The sequence below is a fragment of the Ambystoma mexicanum genome, chromosome 7p (assembly GCF_040938575.1).
Source record: "Ambystoma mexicanum isolate Mex_15411 chromosome 7p, UKY_AmexF1_1, whole genome shotgun sequence".
NCBI classification, from domain to species: Eukaryota; Metazoa; Chordata; class Amphibia; order Caudata; family Ambystomatidae; genus Ambystoma; species Ambystoma mexicanum.
In genome coordinates this window covers 447,652,818-447,678,023 of record NC_090939.1, presented here as the reverse complement: position 1 = coordinate 447,678,023, position 25,206 = coordinate 447,652,818, and the positions used below count along the sequence as shown (strand labels likewise).

At 47.0% G+C, this 25,206-nt stretch overlaps 1 protein-coding gene across 1 annotated transcript in view; it reads left to right on the top strand.

The window, feature by feature from the left end:
- Positions 1-25,206, top strand: part of CHD1L (chromodomain helicase DNA binding protein 1 like) — a 1,245,724-nt gene that overhangs the window by 1,024,088 nt on the left and 196,430 nt on the right. The window contains exon 22 of the mRNA XM_069636461.1: positions 9,200-9,308. Within this exon, the coding sequence (XP_069492562.1) occupies positions 9,200-9,308 (109 nt within the window). The remainder of the gene's footprint in view (positions 1-9,199; positions 9,309-25,206) is intronic.

Sequence of the window (25,206 nt, the reverse complement as noted above, 5' to 3'; positions counted from 1 at the left end):
CCTAAACCTTCCAGCCATCACCTCTTTGTTTTTGCTTTGTCACCCCGAGTAGGACGGGTATGCCCAGACGTGGGTCCTGTGCCTGCTGGGCCTAGAGACCCAAGCTACTCCTCACTGGTGAGTCCCAACAAGGGCGAAACATGTTTGGGGATGCTTGTGGTCTCGTGCAGAAGGGATGTGGCCTAGCAGTTCGGGCTGGACTGCCCCTTTTGGGGTGGGGCCAAGCCTGATTTGCATATGGTCTTTCCCCTTCTGTAATGGCTTGGCAGGCGAAGAACAGTGGTCTGGAGGGTTGCCCAGAGCATTGCCAGTGGTTAAGATTCATTCTAAACCTTCCAGCCATCACCTCTTTGTTTTTGCTGTGGCAGGGCAACTGCATCCCAAGGGTCTTTATGTTGCCTTGGGGAACCTCTCACTTCTCTCCCATCTCACGTTTGTCTGGGAACATGCACATGTGACTGCCAGGTTCTTCTATCCACTGATCCCCTATTTGTAATGAAATATCTGGCACATGTAAAAGGTAGAAAAGTCTAATGTCTGGCACCCTGTGGAGTCACAGAATAGTGTCTAAGCAGCAGCCAGCTTCAACTATACCAAACCTCCAAAGTAAAGATTCTAGACCTCCATGCAGCTGCAAGTTCCAGTGCCAAGAAGCTTGTTTGTATGGAGATTCCAAGTCTGCAGACGTATTATATAGCTAGTGATCTTCTCCCATTTGTATTAGCATAACTGTATGTGGCTTTGTAAGAACAAAAGGTAGGGGACTTGTCAGTCGGATAGGCAGTAGGCAAACCTGTGGTGTTGATGGGTTCTGATTAGAAGTAACAGAATCTTGAGTGGCACTCTGGTTCTGTGGGTTAGACGGTGACACTTGGCAATACGTTTATCCTGAGGAGAGAGCCCAAAATTGGATACATTACCCCACTCTGCGTCTGAGTTAGCCAATGGTGTGGGGGGAGTATGATAGAGCTGAAGTGGTGAGCTAAATCGTAGCTTGATCGATGTTAATGTGGTGATTGGCAGACATGAGGTAACTGTGTGTGGTAGAGGTGGTAGGAGATTTACAGGAGAGTCAGTCTGGGAGAGGACAGAGGTAGACAAACGAGGAGTATGTAGTGGGTTGGGGGAATGGTTGGGCAGCATCTCGGAACAGGCTGATTGGTACCTTTTTTATTTATTTATGTATTTATATTGCACCGAACAGCCCACGGGCATCAGGGCGCATACATTAAGACACAGACATACACATTTTGATGGGATAATCGGATTCCTACAATTTAGTTCTGTCTCTTACATGTTTGTGGAGTATTCCTTCCACTCCCTTTCAGTTTTGTGAAGTTTGACCCAAACAAGTCTGTTTTCCAATAGCCTTTTGTCGGCAGAGGTGGGTGGGTTAGGCCTTAAAGGGTGTATAGGCCATAGGGAAGCAGGGATGGGGAAGGGATAGGGGAATGGGTCGCCTGCAATGATTTAAAGTGTTTTAACTATTTTCCATCTGATGATTCAGTTTGTATATAGGTTTGTGAAGTTCGACCAGATAGATCATGTGGCCTAATCTTATCTTGATAGTACAAGTGTTATGACTATCATGGTCTTGTGCACGACGGTCTGGTAAGAGCATAATATTTTGAATAGTATGTGGCTGTAAGAAGCAGCTCCTTACCCCGGCTTTAACCTGTGGTTCCTGTGTAAGATCACTGTCCATCATAATTCCGAAGTTCCTGAAAGTTGCAGTTGGCGGGTGTCCATTTTTATGCACCCAGGGGAGTGGTGTGGATACCTCAGATCATGAACTCGGTTTTGGTTGAGTTTGTCTGTTTACAGTTATCCAAATGTAAATGGCACCACTTTGCTATCCAGGCATAATGGAATCCTGTATTGCTTTGTTAACGGGGCATTGTGGAATCTGACATTCTTGTGCTAAATAGGCATAACAGCATCCGGAACAGCTCTGTTAACTCTGTGTAATGGACTCTGTCCATGCTGTACTAACTGAGCATATGACTTCTGGCTCTGCTAACCAGTACCTATGCAATCCGGCTTTACTTTGCTATCTGGTCATATTGGACTGTGGTTCTACTGTGCAAACTAGAAATAATGGAATGTTCTACTGCTTTGCTAACTGGGCAATGTGCAATCTACCTTTGTGGTGCTAATTCATCATACTAATATCTGATCTGACTGTGCTTAGATGACATAATGGGCCCTGGCACTGTTGTACCATATGGGCACAATAGAGTCTGGCCTTATTGTGCTCATGAGGCCTTTTAAGTCTGATACTGCTAGGTGAACCAGCCATATTCTTCAGAGGTGTGAATAACTGGGATTTTGAAGACAAAACCTGCCAATTGTGTGATGGCAATATCTGGTGTCTAAAAGTCCTACCTGCAATATGATGCAAATACGAGCACCAGTGCATTTCATAACAATCAACTACAATTAATGTTACTCCCTGTACATATAGTATGATTGCATAAGTTGGCAAATGATTAAGCATCACTATAGGCAGTGCTGGGGTCAGGTAAGGAGAATGGGGAGAGGGCAGGGGGAGCTCCCTCTTTAGTAAGTAATTGATGTTTAAGCCAAGCTTTAAAGAGATCCACAGTTGGGCTAGTTTTGATTGTGATGGGCAGTGGGTTCCAGTGGAGCAGGCGAGTAGGGAGAAAGAGCGGAAGCGAGAGGAGACACAGGGAGGTCATCGGATGGTGAGGGTGAGTGCAGCCGAGGATTGGAGGGGAGGAGATTGTGCATAAACTGAGATACAATCAGATAAGTACTGAGAAGCAAGACCATTGATAGCTTTGTAGACTAGGAGCAGGAACTTGAAAATGCAGAGGTTGTGCATGGAGCGACAACCAGCATGATGTCGGTAAGTAGAAGAGGGGGGTCTGGGTAGGTTGTAGAATGTGTGGGTAGCATAGTTAAGCATTAAGCACTTTGTCTAGAGGGAGGCAGGACTAGAGAGGAAGGCCATGGAGTAGGATTGAGCAGTAGTCAAGTTTCCTGAGCAGAGGTTTTGTACAGTGGTTAGTAAGAAAAGGATATTTTTTCTTTAATGTTGAGGAGGTTATTACGAGCAGCAGTAGAAGTGATGAATTGTTGTAGTTGGACGTCACTATCAAAAGGAAACCCCAAGATCGCGATCCTTGGACGTGGGAGCAAAAAGGTCAGGCGGGAACAAAATAGGAGAGAGGAGGGTAGGGATAGCAGTAGAGCTGGAAAAAAGGTGACTTCCGCTTTTGGCGAGTTCAGAATGAGGCATTGAAGTGCATCCGGTAACTAATTGCAGTGAGGCAGCTCATAATTCTTTCAAAGATGGCTGTCGTGAAGGAAGGAAAGGAGAATGATACTTGAGTGTCATCAGCAAAAAGGTGACGGTGAAAGCCAAATGACGATATCATTCTTCTTAGGGCAGAGGTATGAAGGTTGAAGAGCAGATATCCACGGACTGATCCTTCAGGGATGGCGGCAGGGTGCATTCAGCGGTTTGCGAGTTCCCAGAGATTTTAAAGGATCAACCTTCCAGGTAGGAGGTGATACAAACAAGAGCAGATTTGTGAAACCCAAGGGCCCGGAGAGTGTGGACGAGAGAGGAGTGGTTGACAGTTATGAAAACGGAAGATAGGTCCAAAAGGATGAGTATAGAAGGGAGGTTAGAGTGGTGAGCATTAGAGCGAAAGTTGGAGACATGCATATGTGCAGTCTCAATGGAGTGTTTAGTACGGAAGCCAGATAGAAGCGGATCTCGAAGGCCAGTATCCTCAAGGTATTTAGTGGTCCGGCCAAAGACCACCTGCTCAAGGATTTCTGGATAATGGGGAAGGCGAGAAACTGGGCGATAGTTTGATGGGATGTTTGCATCATGTGAGAAACCTGAGGGTATCCTCACTCCTACTCCCCCTGGATCCTCTTCTCAGGGGGCCAGGGAAAGGCAATCGCTTTTGGATCCTGACCCTGGGGGTGGAAAAGCTAGGGAGGATCACCTGGGTAGGGGGTCATTGGGGATTGGGAGTGGGGTACCCACAGGCGCGGCATAGTATCCCCCTTTTCCCTCTGAAAGCCAGCCTAACCCTCCCCCAGCCTTTATGGGCTACTGTAAGACATCGCCCCTCTTTTTTCCCCATTCAATCTGCTACAGTACTGGGACGAGGAAGAGGTGACTAGGAGTGGTGAACACCAATCAGTATTTTTACCATTCTGTTACTGAGACGAAGAAGAATACTGCTCAAGGGTACCATTGGGGAAGTCAAGCATGTCCCATAACTAGGCTGCTGAGAGGTAAGGAAATTGAACTCACTGACCCACACCTGTGAACCCTTAATACTCCTAGGGAGTATAAGAGAGATACCTGTGTGAGAGTGGGAAGAGCAGGGGATGGAGCAGGCTGGAGAGAAGCATGTCAGAGCTGAGATTGGGAGCTGTGTGTGTCCGGAGGAGAGAGACAGCCGGCCGAGTGCGGGCCATGCGGTGGTCTGAATATCCGGCTGAGCTCCAGAAGCCGATAGCAACAGCGGGAAGCTGTGCTCCACCCCAAACCCACAGCTGCCGCAGCAAGCAGGTGAGCGAGGGAAGCTCTCGGGGGGGCTGCCGCGAGGGAGGTAAAGTTCTTGGATCCAGGAGGATCGAACAAGAAGGACCGTTGAAGCTGCAGAGAGTAGTCGCGAACTATCAGTGATTGGAATGCAGGGAACACTCTGTCTGGAGTGCCCCGCTAATGCTGACACATATTCTGAGAATGTTGAGCGAACTGAAATAAGTAATCTGTCAATGCTGAGTCATTTGAAAGTAATTAGGCATAGTCCTCAGTAGCAAATTGAACACTTTTGAATATCAAGCAAGTAGTGAACACTTCAAATGAGATGGATTTTTGGTTAATGGGGAAGGTGAGAAACTGGGCGATAGTTTGCTGGGATGTTTGTATCATGTGAGAAACATGAGGGTATCCTCACTCCTACGCCCCCTGGATCCTCTCCTCAGGTGGCCAGGGAAAAGAAATTGCTTTTGTATACTGACCCTGGGGGTGGAGAAGCGAGGGAGGATCACCTGGGTGGAGGGTCATTGGGGATTGGGAGTGGGGTACCCACATGTGAGACATGGTATGGATAGCAGTATCTATTCCCTCTGAAAGCCAACCAAAGCCTCCCCGGCCTTTATGGGCTTCTGATCTCCCCTCATTTTTCCCCTTTCAATCTGCTACAGTACTGGGACAAGGAAGAGGCGACTAGGAGTGGTGAACACCAATAGGTATTTTCACCACTCTGGTACTGAGACGAAGAAGAAGACTGCGCTAGTATACCATTAGTCAGGCATGTCCCACAAATAGGTTGCCTAGCTGTCAAACAATTGATCTCACTGAACCACACCTTTGGACCCTTAATACTCCTAGGGGAGTATAAGGGAATGACCTGTGTGAGAGCAGGGGCTGGAGCGGGCTGGAGAGAAGCATGTCGGAGTCAGGATTGGGAGCCTTGTGAGTCCGGAGGAGAGAGACACCCCGGCCGAGTGGGGGCCACGTGGGGGGCTGAAGATCCAGCTTTGTTCCGATGTCTGATAGCAACAGCGGGAAGCTGTGCTCTGCCCCAAGCCCACAGCCGCAGCAGCAAGCAGGAGAGTGAGGGAAGCTCTCGGTGGCCGCCGCGAGGGAGGCAAAGTTCGTGGATCCAGGAGGATCGAACAAGGACCATCAAAGCTGCAGAGAGCAGTCGCGCACAACCGGTGAGTGTAATGCAGGAAACACTTTGTCTGGAGTGCCCCGCTAATTCTGACACGTATTCTGAGAATGCCGAGCAAACTGAAATAAGTAATCTGTGAATGCCGAGTAATCTGAAAGTAATTGGGCATAGTGCTGAGTAGCAAATTGAACCCTTTTGAATATCAAGCAAGTAATGACCACTTCAAATGGGTTGTTAAGCCAATATTGAATACTGAACTGAATAGAAAAGTTGTAGGCAAAGTTACGAGCTGATGAAAGTTAAATGGGAAAGTGCCCGTTTAAAAGCAAGCATACAAAATAAGAAGCACAAGTGTAAAAGAGCCTGACAGAAAGGTGGGGAATAAATAAGACCACCGCTAAGTGAGCTTTATGAATTAATACAATGCGGCAAGGCCAAAGACTGGCAGAGGTTGTGTGACAAATTGTGGCAAAGCCAAGAGGCTAACCGGGAGAAGCCAAGAGAGTGTGAACCTGCACATTAAGCCAAGAGGCCCACAAGGAAAAACTAAGTGAATGTGAATCTGCACACATGGGCAAACGAAGAAGAACCTGTGTGGGCTGTAGAGCCTAGGGTTCCTGGTTGCGTGACCTGTGATGGGTGGATTGTGTCACCTGACAACTGCCCTAGAGCAGGGAACCCTACATTGTGAAAGACAAAGACATTGTGAAACAACCAAGAAGGAGCACTTTAAGTGACCTGTTAATGTCATGCAGGAGGGATGAAAAATTGACCTGGAGTTCTGTTGCATATTGGAAGACTGATACCAAGTATAAATTGATAAGTTGGAGACTTGGGGAAGGGATCCATGAGGCTTGATGAACTGTAATGCTGTCTTGAGGAGGGAGCCCTCAAGACCCTTTTCTTTGGAACTGTGTTGCCTTGAACTTGGGGAAGCGAACCACAAGGATTGTGTGAAACTGTTGCCTCAAACTTGGGGAAGGGAATCTGAAGGATTTGTGTAACTTTTTTGAACTTTGGGAAGGCGAGCAGAAAAGGAAGCTAGGAGTTGGAACCACTTCAGAACTTTGTTTGATCACTGTTTCTTTTATTATTGACATCTCAACACTTTGTTTACCTTTTAGTTGTGAGGGCAAGGACAGGTTTTGGACACAGACATACTTTTAAGTTGAACTTTCTGTACCAGACTTTCCTTAATTTCGTTCAGGTAGGGAAATCCCTCCTTAGCATAGGGCAAGTTAGGCCTTCAACCACCCTGACATTTGGTTTAGAGGTAGGGAAAGAGGAAAAGTAGCTGAGAGAGAGGGGGGTGTGGCGGTGGTGAACAGGATGGTTGGGAGAGTGAGAGAGAGTTGGGGTGTTTGAGTTTCACACATTTTAGAGGAAAAGTAGAGCGCATAGTAAGCAGAAAAGGGAGGAGGCGATGGATATTGGGGCGGGAGGTGTGATCATAGATTGGAGGGAAGTGTAATGTTTTTAGCGGTGATTGCAAAGGGAGGAAATTATGTTAATGAAGTAGAGGGATTTCGCAGTGTAGAGGTGAGAGCAGCAAGGGAATTTTTGTCACCTTGGAGTAGGGTAGGTGTCCGTAATTTGCGGCACTGTAGGTCACGGCATGTGTTTGCTTTGAGGATCTGAATTTCAGAAGTGAGGCAAGGCTGAGAACAGGGGCGGGAAGTTGTGAATATGCACGCAGGAAGGTGTTGTTCAAATGGAGTCATAAGTGCATAGTGAAATTCAGAGAAAGCACGTTCAATGGAAGATGCATGAGGCCGGAATGAGGCAAGAGAAGAGGTCCTCACATCATCAAGGTAAGGGGCAAGAGAGTCCTGCCTGAATTTCCTCTTAGTCTTTGAATTGGGGAGATGAGGAGTCGAAGTTGTAAAGACTGAGATGTTAAAGTGAACAATGGGGTTATCAGCGGCAGAGGGGTCAATAGAGAGGTCAGAAGAGGTGAGTGAATTGGAGAAAAAGACCACGTCAAGAGAATTCCCAACAGAGTGGGTAGGATGGTTATGGAGGGAGTTAAGTTCAAAGCAGATGGCTGCAGAGGGCTTGGGAAGGTTGAAGTCCCCCAACATGTCAATGGGGATGTCAGTAGGAAGTGACTCAGGGAGAAGGGTCAGATCAGGGAAAGAGGAGTTGAGAGGAACAGGGGGATGATGGAGAGCCAGATCAGTGAGAGGTGTAAGAGGGAGGAGTTAAATAGTGGCATATTCAAAAGAGGAAATGTTGATGTCAGATGGGAAGTGTTGAGGTCCCTTATTGATAAGGAACCCGACACCACCACCGCCGTAAGTGTGGGAGAAGGTAGCCTAGTCATTGTGGCGAGCTGCTGATGTAGCTGAGTCATGATGGGGGATCGCATTTTCTGCGATAGCAAGAAGATAAAGTTGAGGATAAGAGGCAAAGTGGTCAGTGATGTAGGAAGGCTAGCTGCAGCTGGATTGTGCATTCCAGAGGCCAAGTGAAAGAGTGATTGGAGGTAAAGAGGAGTAGGTTTTGTGCTGTAGACGTGGACAGATAGATGATGAGGTTGGAGAGCATGGGAGCGTCTCATTTGAGAGGTGTGGGTGCAGGGGGGAAGCAGGAAGATGGGGGAGATTTATGCAGAGGTTAGGCCAAGATGAGCCTAAAGGCTGGGAGAGAAGGGAAGGAGAAGAGTGAGTAGGAGGAGGAATGGCGCAAAGTCAAGATTCACAATGAGTATCGGGCAAAGCTTCAGTTTCCTTCTTGGGTCAAATAATTCCATGTCTAAAACTGTGGCAGTTATTCAATTTTTTGGGAAGTCGAAATCTTTGAAATGTCAGGCATGACGGAATTAAGTAACAAACAAGTCAGCTAAGAGGATAGGTAGAATCCTCCTGTTGTTTGAACTAAATGAAAAACAAAGTTGTAATTGGATTTGTAAAAGTACTTATATGGCCACAGTGAGTGGATGAGGGTCTGCGGGAGATGTGCAACTTAAAGAAAATTACCATCAGCAAGTTTAGGACTATGCAGGCTTCACCTGGGAGTCCTATTTCAAACCCATTGTAATATAAATAATTCCCTTTCTGGTTCCTATTTTGTGGACATGTTTAGTCTCTTTCTGGTCTTCTAAAAATAGAAAAGGGCTTATTTAACACACTGGAACATAGGCATACGATGTCAACTCCTGATAAATTCTTTTATAATGCCTCTACCACAGCCAAAACTATTGGCATTGTCAATGCTGGTTAATGTTTGCATATATTAGCAACTGTAATATCCATGCTATCCCAAAATTAATAATTCTCTCAATATTTTTCCAGCAAGAAAACTCTTGCTGCATTCAAAGGGAATAAAAAACTGTTATTGTTTACTGGTCATACAATGTGAGGAACAGAAAATAGGCAGTTAAAAATGAAAGTCATTATAAACTGAGCAAGTTTTGAGGATACAAATGAGTCTCTTTTATTTATTATTTTGAAAAATGTTATTTTAATATTTTTGGATTTAAATATATCTGTGATTGAATCAAAATAAACAATTTATTTTCTTTGTAGCAAGTGTTCATCTTCCCCGAATTGGGCATGCAACCAAAGGTTTTAACTGGTATGGATCTGAGAGACTTATTCGAAAATATTTGGCGGCAAAAGGTATTCCAACATTTATGTATCCTTTGGGGAATATAGCTTGATTTATTATGTTTAATTTACAGAAGGTTTTGAAAAACTCAAGCAATCCAGAAGCTATAAAATATGAGTTTTGAGCATTAGAACTCTTGCAGGAATTAGTGCGAAATATTGTAGAGATTGCTTCATTTAGTTTTCTGCATGAAAATCTCTGAAAAGTGTTATTTATAATTGACTATATTCTGAATTGATAGTGGTAACCACAAAAATATGTTTGTTAATCTGGTAAAGATTAATTTGTGTATCTTGATTATTACCTTGTCTCATCATTGCTGTTGTGGTTAAGATGGATAATCAAGTCGTTCTTGAACTTCAGTACCATCTGTAAACCTTAGTACTAATATGTCTAGGCCTTCTTCCACCTAATCCATGGAATTTCCTGGCTTCAGCAAAGCTTGCAGGGACATCCTTTGCTGTACAAGATAAAATTTCTAACAAAAAAGGAAGCCGGTTGACCTCCTTGTGAGGCTATAATCTGGACCCTTGTGCATCTGCTCTGTCCCTGTTCCCCATTTCTCTTTCTTCCCCTGCTGTTGACCGGATGTTCCTTGGTAAGGTCATGGTAACCCCACATTATTAATCCCTTCCATAGGTCTTTGTCCCCCCAGTGTATACTGGCAATCTTATGTCTCTGACCATTGACAAACTGTTTTGTTCAGTGGTGCTTCTACCAGTCCCAATTCTCCAGTTGATCCGCATTGCTTTTGCTGTTAAATTCTTGTTCCAAGCATCACTGGCCTGATTGTGCACTGTGTGAGTAACTATCTTTTTGGTCCCTAAACAGGCTACCAAACAACAGATTTTTGCCTTATGGAGAATGTGTTTCACAGCTGGAAACGACTTTCAGAGTGGGAACCTATCTGTATTGGATAACTATCACTACCTGGGAAAACTTTGAAGTGCACTCATCCCTAGCCTACCAAGTCTCAACCCAATTGCTGAAAAGCCTAAATCTACCTAGGATAGCCTCCACATGCTTCAAATGCCAATATGACCAACAGTGAAAGAAATCAGGAGGCTCTGAATTCTTGGAATCCCTGGTACTGACTGATAGGATACACAAATCTTAAAATTCAGTGGCATTGCCCCATAATCTTAATTCCCTTTCTCTGCCCACTTGGACACTGGTTGTAGAAACACCACTGCTTTGTTTTAGCATCTGTGGCATACCCTCACTGAAGGCCTCAGGGTTCAAACTATGCAAGGCCGCTATCGGATCCCAGCTGAAAAAGCCAATGGGATGGATAAATAAGAGAGATGCAAGAGTGTGCTTAGCTCTTCTTTTTCCAATTGGCACTCTTCTTCGCCCTCTCGGAAGAGGTGCTACCACTGTCCTCCTTGGATTCCGTATCGGGGGACTCGCCACATGAGTTAGTACACGCACTATTTCCTATTGCCTCCTCTTCTCCAGAATAGCAGGTGGAATTCAGGCAGAAAATAATGGATTTGTTCTGAGACCCTGTGGCCAGTGTCTTTAGTTGAATATCAGTGGTATAAGGGGCTGCTCAGGACCATAGATCTTTGTTCTGTCTCTGTGCTGTGTGGCTCCACCTTCAGGGGTGATATCCCCAGTGCCAGGCACCTCCCTGCGACATGGATGCCAATCCGTGATGGCCCCTCATAAGAGGACTCTGAGAGAAAGAGATTATTTCTGGCTTGCAGGAGTCAATGCCTGGCTAAGTATGGCCAAATCTTTGTTGAGGTGGACACAGCTCCTTTTGACTTGGAAGGAGGAGAACTTGGAAGCTTCCCTGAAACATTTTATGGTCATGAGGTGGACCTTGTGAGCCTGACTTCCAACTTTCGTGATGCCAGTGGCCTTGATACCTCTTCTGGGATTCATTTAATGTAAGCTGCACCTTATGTCTTGGCCCAGGCCAGTGTACCCTTTCAAGACACGACTGCAAAGGCTGTGGACATTTCATGAATGACTGCTTCCTGTAGCATAGAAGCATGACCTGACTGACATTTTGCAACAGGGTCCTACCAAGGAGACCCTCCTTTCATTCTGTTCAGTCACTTCAGATTCTTTGCTTTTAGAGAATCTTGTTTCGGCCCCTGCCAATGACAAGGACTTGGCTAGGAAACATAGGTCTGCACCATCTGATCCACCCATTTTACGGTTCAGAGCCTAGTCGTTCAAGCCTCTACCTTGTGGGCCAAGACTGCCACATTTCCATATTGCCCCCTAATGAGAGGAAGAAACCTGACCCTCTGGAAAGAACTGGCTTGCCTCAGCCTTTATGGCTCTTTGGGCAGTTAATTCATCGGGTGTTAGTCCCACACCCTGTGGGATGTGGTCAAGGAGGAAGCTGTGATTCTGCCCTAATAATGCAAGGGAGCTTCTCTGATTTGGTTGCGGATGACAAGGAGGATGCCAGACAACATTTGTAGGCAGTCCTGGACATGGCTGACTGTGTGGTGCAGTCTTCAGGCTCTGGTGCTGTCATTTGGAGGCATTAGCAGATATGTACTTCAGAGCATCTAAGGCCACTGACAAGTCTTTAGGTTTGGCAGTACAGTGACCCTCTGTGACTTTGGCTAGGGGCCACTCATTCTGTTCCTTTCCCTGTTTTGCCATATGACTCAGATGCCTCACCATAGGCAAACAAAAAAGTATCATATTTGCTCAGCCGAAGGAAGAGGTGCACTCAGATGGAACATCTCTGCCTCCTCTATCCTGTCCTCCATCCCGGCCTCCAATCTCCTTAAAATTGCCCTTTCACTGGTGGTGAGGACTCAGCTCCTGTTTGTAATGTAATCTTTGAAGACCACTTCTGACCTCTAGGCATTTGTTTCTCAGAGACACTCACTCCCTTTTCTGAGACAACCATTGGATAACTCCTCCATGGATGAGATTTCTCAACTCCTGGTAAATGACCACCATAGAGCTAGTGCCCACCTCAGAGAGGTGGAACAAATCGAACTCCCATTATTTGTTGGGCCTGTGGGCCCATCCTCATAGTGCAACTACTCAACTTGTACTGAATAAGGACACGTTCCAAATGGTTACACTTGCACAGTTCCTTCCGTGCCTAGAGCTTCAGGAATGACCATTATCACTTTTGTTTTCGGGCCTATTGATTCGATCCTTTTGGCATTCGACCAAAAGGATTCCAAAATTTAACTGGGCACCCACCTAAAGCACATTAAATACCTGAGAATTCTAGTTTGGGACGGCCACTATCAGTTTGCAGTCCTGCCCTTCGAACTCTTATATGCGCCCAGGGTTTTCACCAAGTTTCTGCTTTCAGTGGCTGGTGATCTTAAGAGGGGCAGGATTCATTTATTTTCCTGCATTGACGACTTGCTCATTTGACCCCGTTCTCTGGAATCGGTCATGGGCCACCAGTACCACACATGCCATCTGCATGCCATCTGGTTGTGTGATCAAAAGTGTTGGCCCTGGCACCGGCCTCAGCTGTTCTCCCCCTTCTGAGTTTCATGGCCTGCTGCATTTTTCTGATGCCAGATAGTGCATGAGGTCTCTCTAGTGCCTGCAGCACTAGAACTTGCCTCATTTTGGGGGTAACATGGCAGACCTCTTGCAGATCTGCCTAGTATGTTAAAGGACCTCCTTTGATGGGCCCTTAAAGACATTTTGCTAAGTGGGGAGCTTTTCCTTCAACCCTAGCCTTAGGTGAGAGTAGTCTGCTTCATTAATGGGCTTGGGCACTCACCTGGATGACCTAATGGTGAGCAGTCTGTGGTCCCCCACAGAGTTCGTTAGCACATCAACCTCCTGTGTCCTATCAAACTGGCCCTTGTGGCTTGTCCTCCTTCTGTGGGCTTCGGGTGTGTCCAGCTCCTCACAGACAGCACAGAATTGCCTCTCCCTGTTAGAGGCCTATCTGGCCTGGATAGAAACATTGTGGTGGATTTTCAGAGCAGGTATTTCTTTCAGTCTCCCATAATTGGGAGCTGCATACGGGTCTTCGCTGAGATGTTTGTCACCGTGGGGGAGGGGGACAGGTCCTCAAGTGGTCCTGTTAACTCCCAGCTTCAATCAGATATTCAATATGTTGTACTGCAGGGAATTTCCCCAAAGAGATGCGCTGGCAGACGCATTGGTTATAGAGCAAAACTTTGATCTCTTCTTTGCAGTTCCCTGCATTCCTTCCTTTCTTCCTGCCTAGCATTCAGGGCTGTTAATTAACAAACTCTGTGCAGATAGATTTTTTCTTTACAGTTCATAATGCTATTCTTTGGCAAACATGAAACTCCAGAACAGTCTTCCAGCTCATTCTACAAGTGGCCTGGTGGCTACCTCTGCCTTGTAGATAGGTGTCCCTCTCATTTACCTCCGTCAGACAACTGTGCGGATTCCTCGGGCACATTTGCAAAACATTATTGGCTGAATTCCCTGTCTCAGTCTTTTGGTGTTCCAGAGTTTCCTGGTGTATGGGTTGGTATCTCACGTGCCTCTATCCTCCAGTTTCTGTACTTCTTTGGGTGTCTTTCTAAGTTGAGTAATCGTTAGGAGTAGGAATCTGTCAGAAGAACAAATTACTTTCGGTAATGTTCTTTCTAATGGATTAGTCCTTCCTCACACAGATTCTTAATCACTCTTCTGCCTATCCCTCATACATCTTGCTAAGCACCTTTGACAGTTCTGTAGTTATTTCACCTGTGGGTGCAGGTAGGGAAAATGTACAGGACCGTGGCCATGGAGTGCTGCCAACTTCAAATATACCACTTATGACCTATTATATATGAGACCATTTGTACCTCGGCAACAGCACATCCCTTCCTAAGAGTGGAGCCAAACTGCTGTACTTGACTACCCATTGAGAAAGTTTTAGCCTCACTAGCAGCCTGTTGTTCCACCCACGATAGACCTCTTCATATCCCTCTCCAGAGGGAAATTCGCCTTAGCAGCTACCCACCTGCTGTTAAACCTGCGATTGGAATACTCCTCGTTCAACCGTGGCCTATTTATCCACAGTCTTCAACATTGTATGGCAATTTAAAGGGATGCTCTGACCAAATTCCATCATAAAAGACAGGATTACACAAGTAAGAATGAGCAACATTCTCCAGCATGGGGTCTTGCATGGATTCACATGCTGATGAATATTCCCAGTCGTCAGGGTGCGAATCCTCAGTAAAAGAAAAAACCGTTTCACTTTCACTATAAAACTGTATTGCTGCTCTAAACCAATCACTATCCTCTTTACTTTACTTGATCTCATTTGTATCGCGCACAATGGACATGATGGTGGATACAGAAACATACAGAACACACAGTATATAAAACATGAAACATAAAACTAAAACAAAAAAATACAAAAAATCAAAAGCAGCACACGCCTGAGAGAAGCAGTGAGAGACTGGACTGCAAACAATAGGATGGTGACCTAGGGAGCTCAGTTAAACATGGAAAGAAAGAATGGCAGTTCCTACGGGGGACATCAAAGTATCAATTTACAATTGGAGGATCCCCTAGGAAGATATCTACACAATCTAAGATAAGAGGGTAAGGTGCTGAGCCCGCAGCCCACTAGGACACAATCCCTTGATTTTTGCAAACACCAGTCGCTCAGGTCAATCCTAAGTAAAATTTTAAGGTTCGCCAGTCTGACAACTCCAGGCCCAGTTTTTTTGTCCTCGCCATGCTAGCACCTTCTTTCGCAATGCTTCCCTAGACTCTTTACCCTCCGTCTTCTCGATGTTGGTGATCACAAAGTTCCTTTGGTCCATAACAAAGGAGTGAATACACAAGTTAGCGATCTTGGGCATTTGTGACTTACTCGTATGCAGGCACTGTGAGGTTGCGACCTTCAAATTGGAATTCACCACTGTATTTTGTATAACAGGAAGTTGATCCGATTTAGTGTCGGGCAGTTGGTAGGGTTCCCGTGATGGCAAACCCACCTAGCCGAAAACAGGCAAGGGCCAGGGCAGGCCTGCAGGAGGGACCTCTATGGGGGAGGTTTGACAACACTGATGAACACCATACTGGGAGATGGAGGTTTGGGAGGAGTTTTACAGTCTTTTCTGCTCTGTTTGATTAGACTGTTGCAGGTAATGCAGAGTGTTAGGACTTACCGACGCCACCCATCTATGAAAGTGTTCAAAGTTTGAGCAGGCTGCAAGATCCCACAGCATCTGTTCCTTCAAGAGTCTCCACGTTGCCGATATCTTAGCTTCAGCTAACTCAATAACAGTACTTACTGCTGAATTTACCCCAGTCTGCTCGCCTAATGGCGAGAATTGAGTTAACCCGGGCTGAGCACCCATTTGGTAAAGACCTTCCAGTTTATCAGGATCCTTATTTATGGGGAAATACCCATTTCTCACTCCCTGGTCAATGTTGAGATCACCTTCCTTTAAGTGTGAGCCCTTAAGCGTAGATGCTCGGGGACAAACTACATTGTCATCCTTCTTGAATTCACTCCTTAGATCTTTACTAATAGACAGGAGATTGGAGAAAGTAAGTTGATCTTGTTTAAGCTTCATTCTCCTTTTGGCACTAAGAGCCAATACTTCCAATAGACTTTTGCCACTAGATGAACTCGGTCTCGAAATGGGAGCAAATACAGTTGCTGCTTCTCTGGGCAGGACTATGTCCTTATTCCTGTCCTTATTCCTGTCTGTTGAATGTCATACTACCCCCATCCAATGACATTCCTCGCCCTAAAACCCGCCTGTGGCAGCCATCTTCAGCTTTTTACCGCACGCTTCAGTGTTGGGCGTCCTTGAGTTGCTCTACGAGCAATTTTGTACTTTTTTCTAAGTTTTCACAGAAAAGTTTTATATTTATTCCATCAGAGGCCTTGTGTTCCTATTGTCATCGGCCGGCAACAGGGATCCATTGTCGTGTCGGTGAAGTTGCATGCCCCTCAAGGGCAACTGTTTGTCAAAGTTTCTAGAAGGCCATCTTGGGCTTACTTCACGCCCTTCCACCATGACAGAGGAGAAAAAGGAGGGAAGGACACTTTTCAGGCCCTGCACCCAATGCAGGCTAAGGAAAGTCTTGATGAAGGACAAATAGCAAAAGTGTCTCAACTGCCTGCACCTGGACCACAAAGAAGATGGGTGCGAGATATGCCTGGGCTTCTCAAAAAAGACAAAGGCGGACAGGTATAGCAGGCTGGCTGCATGGCTCAAGTCGAGCAAAGCCACTGACCCGTGCTCTGAGCAGATTTATCCCTCACCCAGAACTGGTCGGTCCGAAGAGCAGTCTCCCTCCGGGTGGAGGTCAAAGTCCTTTGAGGATGCCCCATCCTTGGGGGTCCAAGATAAGGCTAAGAACCGCAAGGCCGATTCCACCGGGTTCACTGCTGATGTGGGTCCAAGGTCGGACAGACCCATCGGGTTCCTCCTCAAAGAGGAAGTCCTCCATCCCGGACAAGTTACAGGACAAATCGGAGAAACAAAGGCCAGAGGAAGAGAAGAAGCCCTCACAGCAGTCTTATCAGGCTCAGCCGAAGACGCTGTCGACCGCTTCGTCGACATCCTCTGGGGCGACCGCTATGAGGGTGGTACCTACAGCGCAGAGGGTATCATTGCCTCCCAGGCGCAACACAGCCTCTGAGGCAGCAGCGAAGGCTGCAGGCACCACGGCAGCAGGGGCACCGGCTCACGTCCCAGTACAGGGCTCTCAGAAGGAAAAAGGGGGGTGCGAGGAGGCCCCAAAGCAGCCCTCCAAGGTTTACGATCAGTCAATGGACATCTCCTCCATGCACGACGACATCCAAGTGTCTGTCCATTCAGTCCACGCAGAGGATGACGCGCAGGGCGTAGCACTTCATCATTCCCAACACAGCCAAGGGACATATCCATGGACATCCTGTCAACTGTCCACCCTCTGGTGACGGAGATCCAACAAAGGTGGCCTCCAACACTGGCACCTCTTGTACTAAAGACCCCTGTCCAGCTGCCACGTAAAAAGAGGAAGCGCTATCCAACACTGCGGCATCACTTTCCTCCACCACGTCGGGATCTGACTCCACCAGCGGACCTTGATACACACACGGACACTGGTACGGACACGGCCACGGGAACCGACGAAGAGGAGGACTTCCTCCTGCCAGACGACGAATCACCGCACCTGGATACCCCTCATAGAGGCTCTCCACCAGACGAGGTGGAATCATTCCACTCGATCTCCTGGGCCTCCAAGCTGTTCCAGTTGGAGCCTGAAGAAACCAAAAAGGAGGGCTTCCTATATCAGCGACTGGAGTCCAAGAGGAAGACGATCATGTCTTTACCCTTTTTGGTCGACATTTGGGAGGAAGGCCTGGCCCTCATGAAAAACCTGTGCACAGCTCCAAACAAACGAGGCAGGTTACAGAAGAAATGCCGGACTCTGCACCCAGCTGTTTGATGTCACAACTGTCGTTGGACTCGGTAGTGTCAGCCGCAAGAAAATGTTCAGCCAACCCGGCATCCGCATCATCAGTCCCTCCGAACAACGAGGGAAAGAAGATGGATGCTATGGGAAAGAGTCATCTACACAGCGGCATCCAAGGTCAAAGCAACTAATGCTCTGGCTATCTTGGCCCAATACGAATGGGAGCTTTGGTACAAGCTGGCCCTATCCTGGAATTCCTTTCCATCAACAAGAAATCCAAGGCTCTCGCCCTCTGCCAGGAAGGGGAGGTGGCGCCGGACCATGCTATTATAGTGGCAGTGGACATCGCCGACATGGGTTTCTGACAGAGGGGAAACAGCGTTTGCCTTCATCAGCAGAGATGGTTGAAGGCCACTAACTTTCACCAGGACTTTCATGCAAAGGTGCTGGACATGCCTTTCAACAGTGAAAATCTGTTCAGGAAGGCAGTCAATGAATTCCTTCAAGCCATAAAAACAAACACAGAGACGACACGTTCCCTTGGCACTCTACAGCAGCATCACTCGTCTTTTCGCTCATTCAGGGGAAAATCGAGGAGATCATCCAAGGGATGCATCGTACAGGCAACCTCCCTGATCCACCATGCAGAAAGCCTACAGGGGTCGCTTCCAGGTCTATGGTAGCAAAGGTCAGCATCTCTTGCCCATAGGGCGGGGCGCCCCCACACAAGCAAGCCTGAACCAGCCAAGACTTCGGGCCCGACTCGTGGACCCCAGTGGGAGGCCAGCTGACGAGGTTCGTCAGCGAGTGCAAGAAGATCAACACCGACAGATGGGTGATGGAATTCAGGACCATAACAGTGGCCATGCATTACATCAACAAGCAATGTGGTGCAGGGTCCTTGCCTCTGTGCAGAGAAGCAATGTGATTGAGGTTCTAGGCACTGGAGAATGGTGTGTCTCTGACAGCGGCCCATCTAGATATGACGGAGGACGTCATAGCGGATACCTTGAGCAGGCAGACTTCGGCCTCCCATAGGTGTGGCCTCTGCCAGGAAGATAGGAGAAGATCTTCTGCTTGTGGGTGACTCCTCAGGTGGAGCTCTTCACCTCCAGTATCAACAGAAAGTGAGAGTTGTTCAGCTCCAGAGGTTGTTCTTGGGAGGAATCTCTAGGAGACGCACTGACTGTCGAGTGGGACTTCGATTTTCACTGTGCCTTCCCTCTGATACCTGTCATACAGCTAGATCTCAAGAGGCTGCGCCAGTTTGGGCCCACATTGATTTTAATAGTCCTGGACTGGGCCCTAAGGACAGGACGTGGTACACAAAGCATTTGTACATGTCTATCTGCCCTCTCCTGCGCATCCCTTCATGAGTGGATCTGCACACCCATTTCAAAGCGTGGGTCCTCCACCGAACCTCAGCAGCTTGAAACTACATGCTTTGCTACCGAAAGGCTGAGATAAATGGAGTGGGATTTGTGACAAATCCTTGGATGTCGTCCCTTCTCTGTTAGGGGGAGCCCCTTCCCATGAGGGGCTGGTATTCGCCTCAGGGAGGTGAGGCCACTGCTCGATAGTCCCCCTGAGGGTGGTACTCGGCGGGTGGATCTCATGGGGAGGGATCCCTCCCTGTGGGACCAGAGAAAACATCCGGAGAGAACGCAGTATTCCCCACCTCAATATTCCCCTACCTTGTTATCCCATGTATCTCTGTCATATTCAAAAGGGGCTAAGTACTGGGATGAAGAAGAACCTAATAGATCTCAGGGAGATTACTGGCATGGGTTCTGGTATGAGGAAGAGGTTCAGAACCATGAAGAGTACCTCTGACAATGGCAATGAGCCTTCTAGTGGTTCGCAAACGCTTATTGGAGAAACTACAGTACAAATAGAAGGGGGGCCCCGGAAGAGGGAGCTGAGCCCTCCCTGGAAGAACCGCAAGAAGGAAGAAGAACAAAAGATTCTTCACAGATTGCTGGCCGGGAGTCAGAAGCATCCTCAGTCCTTCCGTGGTGGAAGAACCTTGTGGAGCGCACCAGAAGTAGGCGTACCAGCGGAGGAAGCGGGGTGACCATGCGCCTTGGGGATAAAGCACAGCCTACACAGCAGGACACGTTGTGGAGCTACTGCAGCACCTGCAGAGGCATGAGAGAGCAAGAGAAGCCTGCAAGAGGGTTTTCTGCACAGCATATCACGCTGTGAAGCCGCCGTAGCACCCTGTGAGAAACCTGACGGTGTCTCACTTGCTAGTCCCCAGGGATCTGTGGGCCAGGACACGGCCATCGCTATTGGATCCAGTTCCTGGGGGTGGACCAGTGCAGGAAGATCACCTGGATGGGGGGGGTCCTCTGGGATTGGAAGTGGGACACTAACGCGTGAGACACGGTATCCCCTTTATTATAACACCTTTTCCCCATCCTACACGTAGGATATTCAGAAACCCTACCCCCCATTGCCCCTTTCCGACACAAACACTTTTTTAGACCGTAACAAACAACGGACTAACACCAGAGCCTTTTACCTGACATGTCCCAACACAAGAGTCAGGCAATTGACCAGAACCACACACACCTGATGTCCCTTTCCCTTCCCCACAGGGATAAAAGGTGGAGCACAAGAGTACACTACGAGCAAGGCAAACCGCACAACGAGGCAGTTATTACAGGCCGGCAATTCAAGAGGAGACGAAAAGCGTCCAGAACTGAAGGGACGACAAAGAGCCAGACCTGCGAAGCCTCCCTGAAAGAAATCGTAAGCTCGCGACCAATAGCGAACGTGTGCTGTAGCAGATGTCACGGTGCACAGAGCCCTCCTACACTGATAACCAAGGCAGGGAGAGATGGCGGATAGCGTCCTTGACTCCAGAGTCAAGAAAACCCAAGCAGTCATCACAGTCAGAAACCGAACTGTATTGAGTGAAAGTTGCAAATGGCAAAATAAGGGGAATTAAGGAACTGTTAACACAGCAAGGGGAGAAACCCGGCTGCAGAAGGGTCCTGCGCCACGTGGGTGCTCACTCGAAAGACTCTGGCTGAAAACCCCCTTTTGTTGAAACTACTGATACCAGAAGGCCCTAGGAGAGCCGCAAGGAAAAGGTCAAAGTGGTCATACAAGGGTCGAGTAAAACCCCTTGTACAGTCGAAAGTCTTTGACCCGTACCCAAGGAGAAAGTTGAGAGAAAGTCTGACTGCGGGCTGGAAAGTATAAACTGGCAAACGTGAACCCAGCTGAGGGATGCCTGCAGAACGGGGTGAAGCATGATGCCCCAATGAACATTGTGTTGCATACAGTGAACCTGATGGAGGGAAGCTAACATTCAAGAAGGGTCTGAGCACGGAAGAGCGGGATCCCGGGGTGAAAAGTCATCCCCCAACATACTTACAGAAAGGAATATTTTGTTTTGTTATTTTAAAGTAAAAAGCCATAGTGAACCCGACGGAGGGAGGCTAACATTGGAGAAGGGTCTGAGCCCAGAAGAGGGTGATCCACATGTGAAAAGCCATCACCAAATGTGCAATCAGAAAGGAACGTTTGTTTGTTATTTTGAACGCTTCAGATCCTCGGAGGCAAGAGACTTTTTGACGAAAAGAGACTTAACCACCGAAGATCCTGATACCAGAAAACCGAACTGTAGCCTCGTGCTGGGGAAGCCCGAGGATGTGCTGTGCTCAGGAGTCCTACCTTGTCCTGTGCTCAAAACATGGGGAAGGGAGACCCCGGCTATACATCCCGACTTATCATTTGTGAACACTTATTTCTGTTCTTGTGAACACTATCCCACACTGTTTTTGTACTTGGCTGTAAGGATTGGCAACCGTTTGTTTTAGTATAGGCCCTTTTATTTGACAATATGCCACAATGACTGCCTTATTATAATTTGATGGTCGTAGCTTGTTCTCATTTTAGATTTAGGTTTAGATTAGGTGTTTTTCCAACCCATTTATACAGTTTAATAAACACCCTTGAACTGTGATCACTTGTGTCTGTCTTTACTGTTGCCACCATGAGTTCCTTACAACCCCCAGACAAACGGGAGACCAAGAGAAACCAAAACCAAGAGGACGGTTTCGGAGAGCCTGAGAACAACCGCTGCACACTGGCACAACCCCGACAGGTACCTGGGTTTGCCAAAACGGCTGGTGGTGCCATAGGAGGTGCCGAGAGAGCATTTTACCTGTGTAACGGGGGTAAAGAGGACACCTGTGAACATAATATAAGTAGAGGTAATAAAGTTCGGGTCTGGGACACACACCAACAGGAGAAGAAAACATTAAGCCATCTTCTTTGGCGCAGTACCTGGCAGAGGTGTGAGCCAGGACTGCCAGAGCAAGCAGGAAGAGAAAGTCACGTCTGGGACCCCACACATTAAGAAGAGCATCACAAATCCTCTTCTTTGGCACATTACCTGGCAGAGGAGTGGGCCGGGCTGAGCAAAGTAACCAGGTCTGGGACCCGCACCCAGTTGAGCAGAGCATCACAAACCCTCTTGTTTGGCACAGAATCTAGCAGAAGAGTGATCCTGTTCTGCCAAAGTAAAGCAGCAGAATCCTAGAGTTCTGGGATCCACACTTATAGTCCAGTAAAACAAGGTGAAGGAAAGACCAGAGGAAGAGCAGCATACCCACTGGTAGAGTAGAACTGTGAGAAAACAGTACCAAGAGAAGGGAGACATTCTCATGGTACACCAACGTCAGGGGAAGCTAGTCATTCCCCCCTGGCATTGCGAACTGCCTCAGAAAGCTTGAGTAGGGTCTGGGGAAGGGAATCGATCCCACAGCCTTCGTTTGCTGTGGCAAGGATTCTGAAAGAGACAAGGGGAAGGAAGCCATACCCCCTGGTGTTGTGTACCTCAAAGCCAAGAGAGGTCAGAGGAAGGAAGCAATACCCCTGATTGTGTGCATCTTGAAGCAAAGCCGAGGAAGGCCCAGGGAAAGTAGTAATTCCCCTGGCACTGTGAAAGTATTGAGAACAAGATACCTGGAGAAGGGAGGCATTCTCCAGGGACCCAATAGTGGAGTTAGCTGTGGGCAATAAGGAATGATGTTTGACTTGGAACTTTACCTTTTGATTTGAACTGAGAACTGTAAATCACCACAAGCTGGAACTTTGTTTTGCATCTTGGAAAGGAACTAAGACCTGGGGAAGTGAGCCATTCTCTTAGGCGAAGTTCCTATCTGCACACCTTCACTTGGAACTATAGATCATTGTCCAGAAGAAGGGAGCCATTCTTCTGCACCAAGAAGGTCCACTACCTCTTTAGTATTAGTTACAAGTGTGAGTGACAGAAGTAGGCTTTTTGACACAAGATGGTGGACTGTTTATTTACTTGGACACCTGACAGAATTCTTTGTTCCTTAGTTCAGGCAGGGAAACACCTTTTAAAGATAGGGAGAGAGAGGTGTCCTCTTTATTTTTACTCAATACAAGTCTGTGCCAACAAGCATGCCACCTGTGTGTCAGTCTCCTCCTTCTGTACCCTTACAGACTTTTCAGGTGACATTCTGGATGCACTCCTTTCAGCTTGAAGGCTAGCCACTAAATCCATTTATGCCTGCAGGTGCTATAAATACTCAGCTTGGTGTTGGGAGTGTGATCTGGACCATTTCACCTGTCATATCTCCTCTGTTTCGGACTTTCTGCTTTCAATGACCCATAGAGAGGGCCTACAAATTGGCACTGTAAAGGTGTAGCTGGCAATTGAAGACAAGACCTAGACATAAAGCCATTGGTGAGAATTGTACACCCTTTTCGAAAACCATTCAATTAATTAATTAGTTAATAAACTCAATCGTTGATATTGTTCAAATAATACACCTTAATACATCTTATTGAAATTGGAAAAAAATTCTATTTTAATGAACACTTGTAGCAGATGCCAATTGGCCAATGCATTTCATACCCATTCTAATCGAATGGGTTTCGATAGGGTGTTGTGAAGGCATCATGAATTGCGAGACAGACATCAGATTCAAGATTCAAAACACAGTATTTCATTAACTCAAATGTCAGGATTTTAGAAGGCCTAACATGCCCTACACTAAGGTAGGATTTCTCTACCTGAATTAAACTAAGGCAAGTCTGAGTCAAAGAGTTCAATTTAAAAGTCTGATTGTGTCCAAACCCTATACTTACCCTCGCAACTAAAAGTAAACAATGTGTAGGGATGTCAAAATTGAAAGAAATGGTGACCAACACAAAGTTCTGGACTTCTTCCAGTTCGTAGCTTCTTTTCCAACTCCCCTTCCCCAAGTTCAAGAAAGTTCAACAAAAGTCTTAAAATGACATTCCAACAGTAGAAGGTAATACAGTTCCTTACAATCTTCGGGGTCCCTTCCCCAACACCAACTGGGCTTTTTATGTTTTTGTCCTGTCTTTTTTCTAGTACGTTGTGTATATCTAGTGACCTCATGCTTGCAAGCTTTAGCGCTTGATAAACAAATACAATTTTTAAAAAAAGTTAACAGTTCAAAACCTGAACTTTTTTGAGGCTCCATCCTCAAGACAGAATTTTTAGTAGTTCAACTTTCATGGTTCTATGATTTGCCAGTCTCGCACTTTTCTATGGCACTCTTTCACACTTGCACTCTTTTCTATATGTAACTTCCACATGAACATTTCCTCCTTGGCAGTTCTTTGCTTTGCCCATTGAAGTCTTACTCCATTTCACATTATAAGAAGCTTAATTGCAAGGTTTCATTCAGTTTGATATTCAATGGATATTTGTTATACTTGTTCGGTATTCAATATGCACTTGATAATTTAATTTCAACTTTCTCCTCAGTTCGGTATTCAATAAATATTCATTAGGCCTAATTACAGGGTTCCATTTAGTTTGGAAAATATCATGCATTCAATTTCATGTTTTCGTTCATTTCTGTAGATGTTACCTCACTCGCAGCTTGCTCAGAATGCCCCGGTTAACAAGTGCCTTTACTTGACACTCACCGGTCTCCGGCGTTGCTTGTCGGCGGCTCCTGCTGCTTCTGCCTTCATTGGCGGTCGATGAGCCAGCTTCTGCAAGTACTGCTCGCTCACTGGGACTTGCCTTGCATACGCTTATTGCTCTGCCGCCTCTCGAAGGACGTGGACGGCGTCTTGCTTTCTCATATATTTCCACAGCTCCAGCGGCTGTTCTCTCATCACAGAAGCTCCCTCCCTGGGCTGCTGGCCAGCGTCCTGGCTCCTCCACAGGTCCCACCACTACTGCCTCCTGCGAAAGTGGGTCCCCTGCTGGTCCTCTCCCCACAGGCCTCCCTGCGGTATTCTCTGGCTCTCTTTCTATACACCTGCAGCCTCCTAACAGGTTGCCGGTATGAATACTTAACTAGGTTTGCCTGACCACAATAAAGGGAACATGCTTGACTCTCACACATACTCTGCAGGCATCTTCCTCATCCCAGTGCCACAGTGGTAAAATGATAGTGTATTGTTCATTCCTGTAAGTGTCCTCTTCATCGTCCCAGTACTTTCAAAGGCTGAATAGGGAACTTTGAGGGAAGAGGTCTTAAAATAACCCATAAAGGTTGGGTGAGGGTTTTAATTAGGGAAAGGGGGGGGGGTACCGTGTCTCATCTGCGTG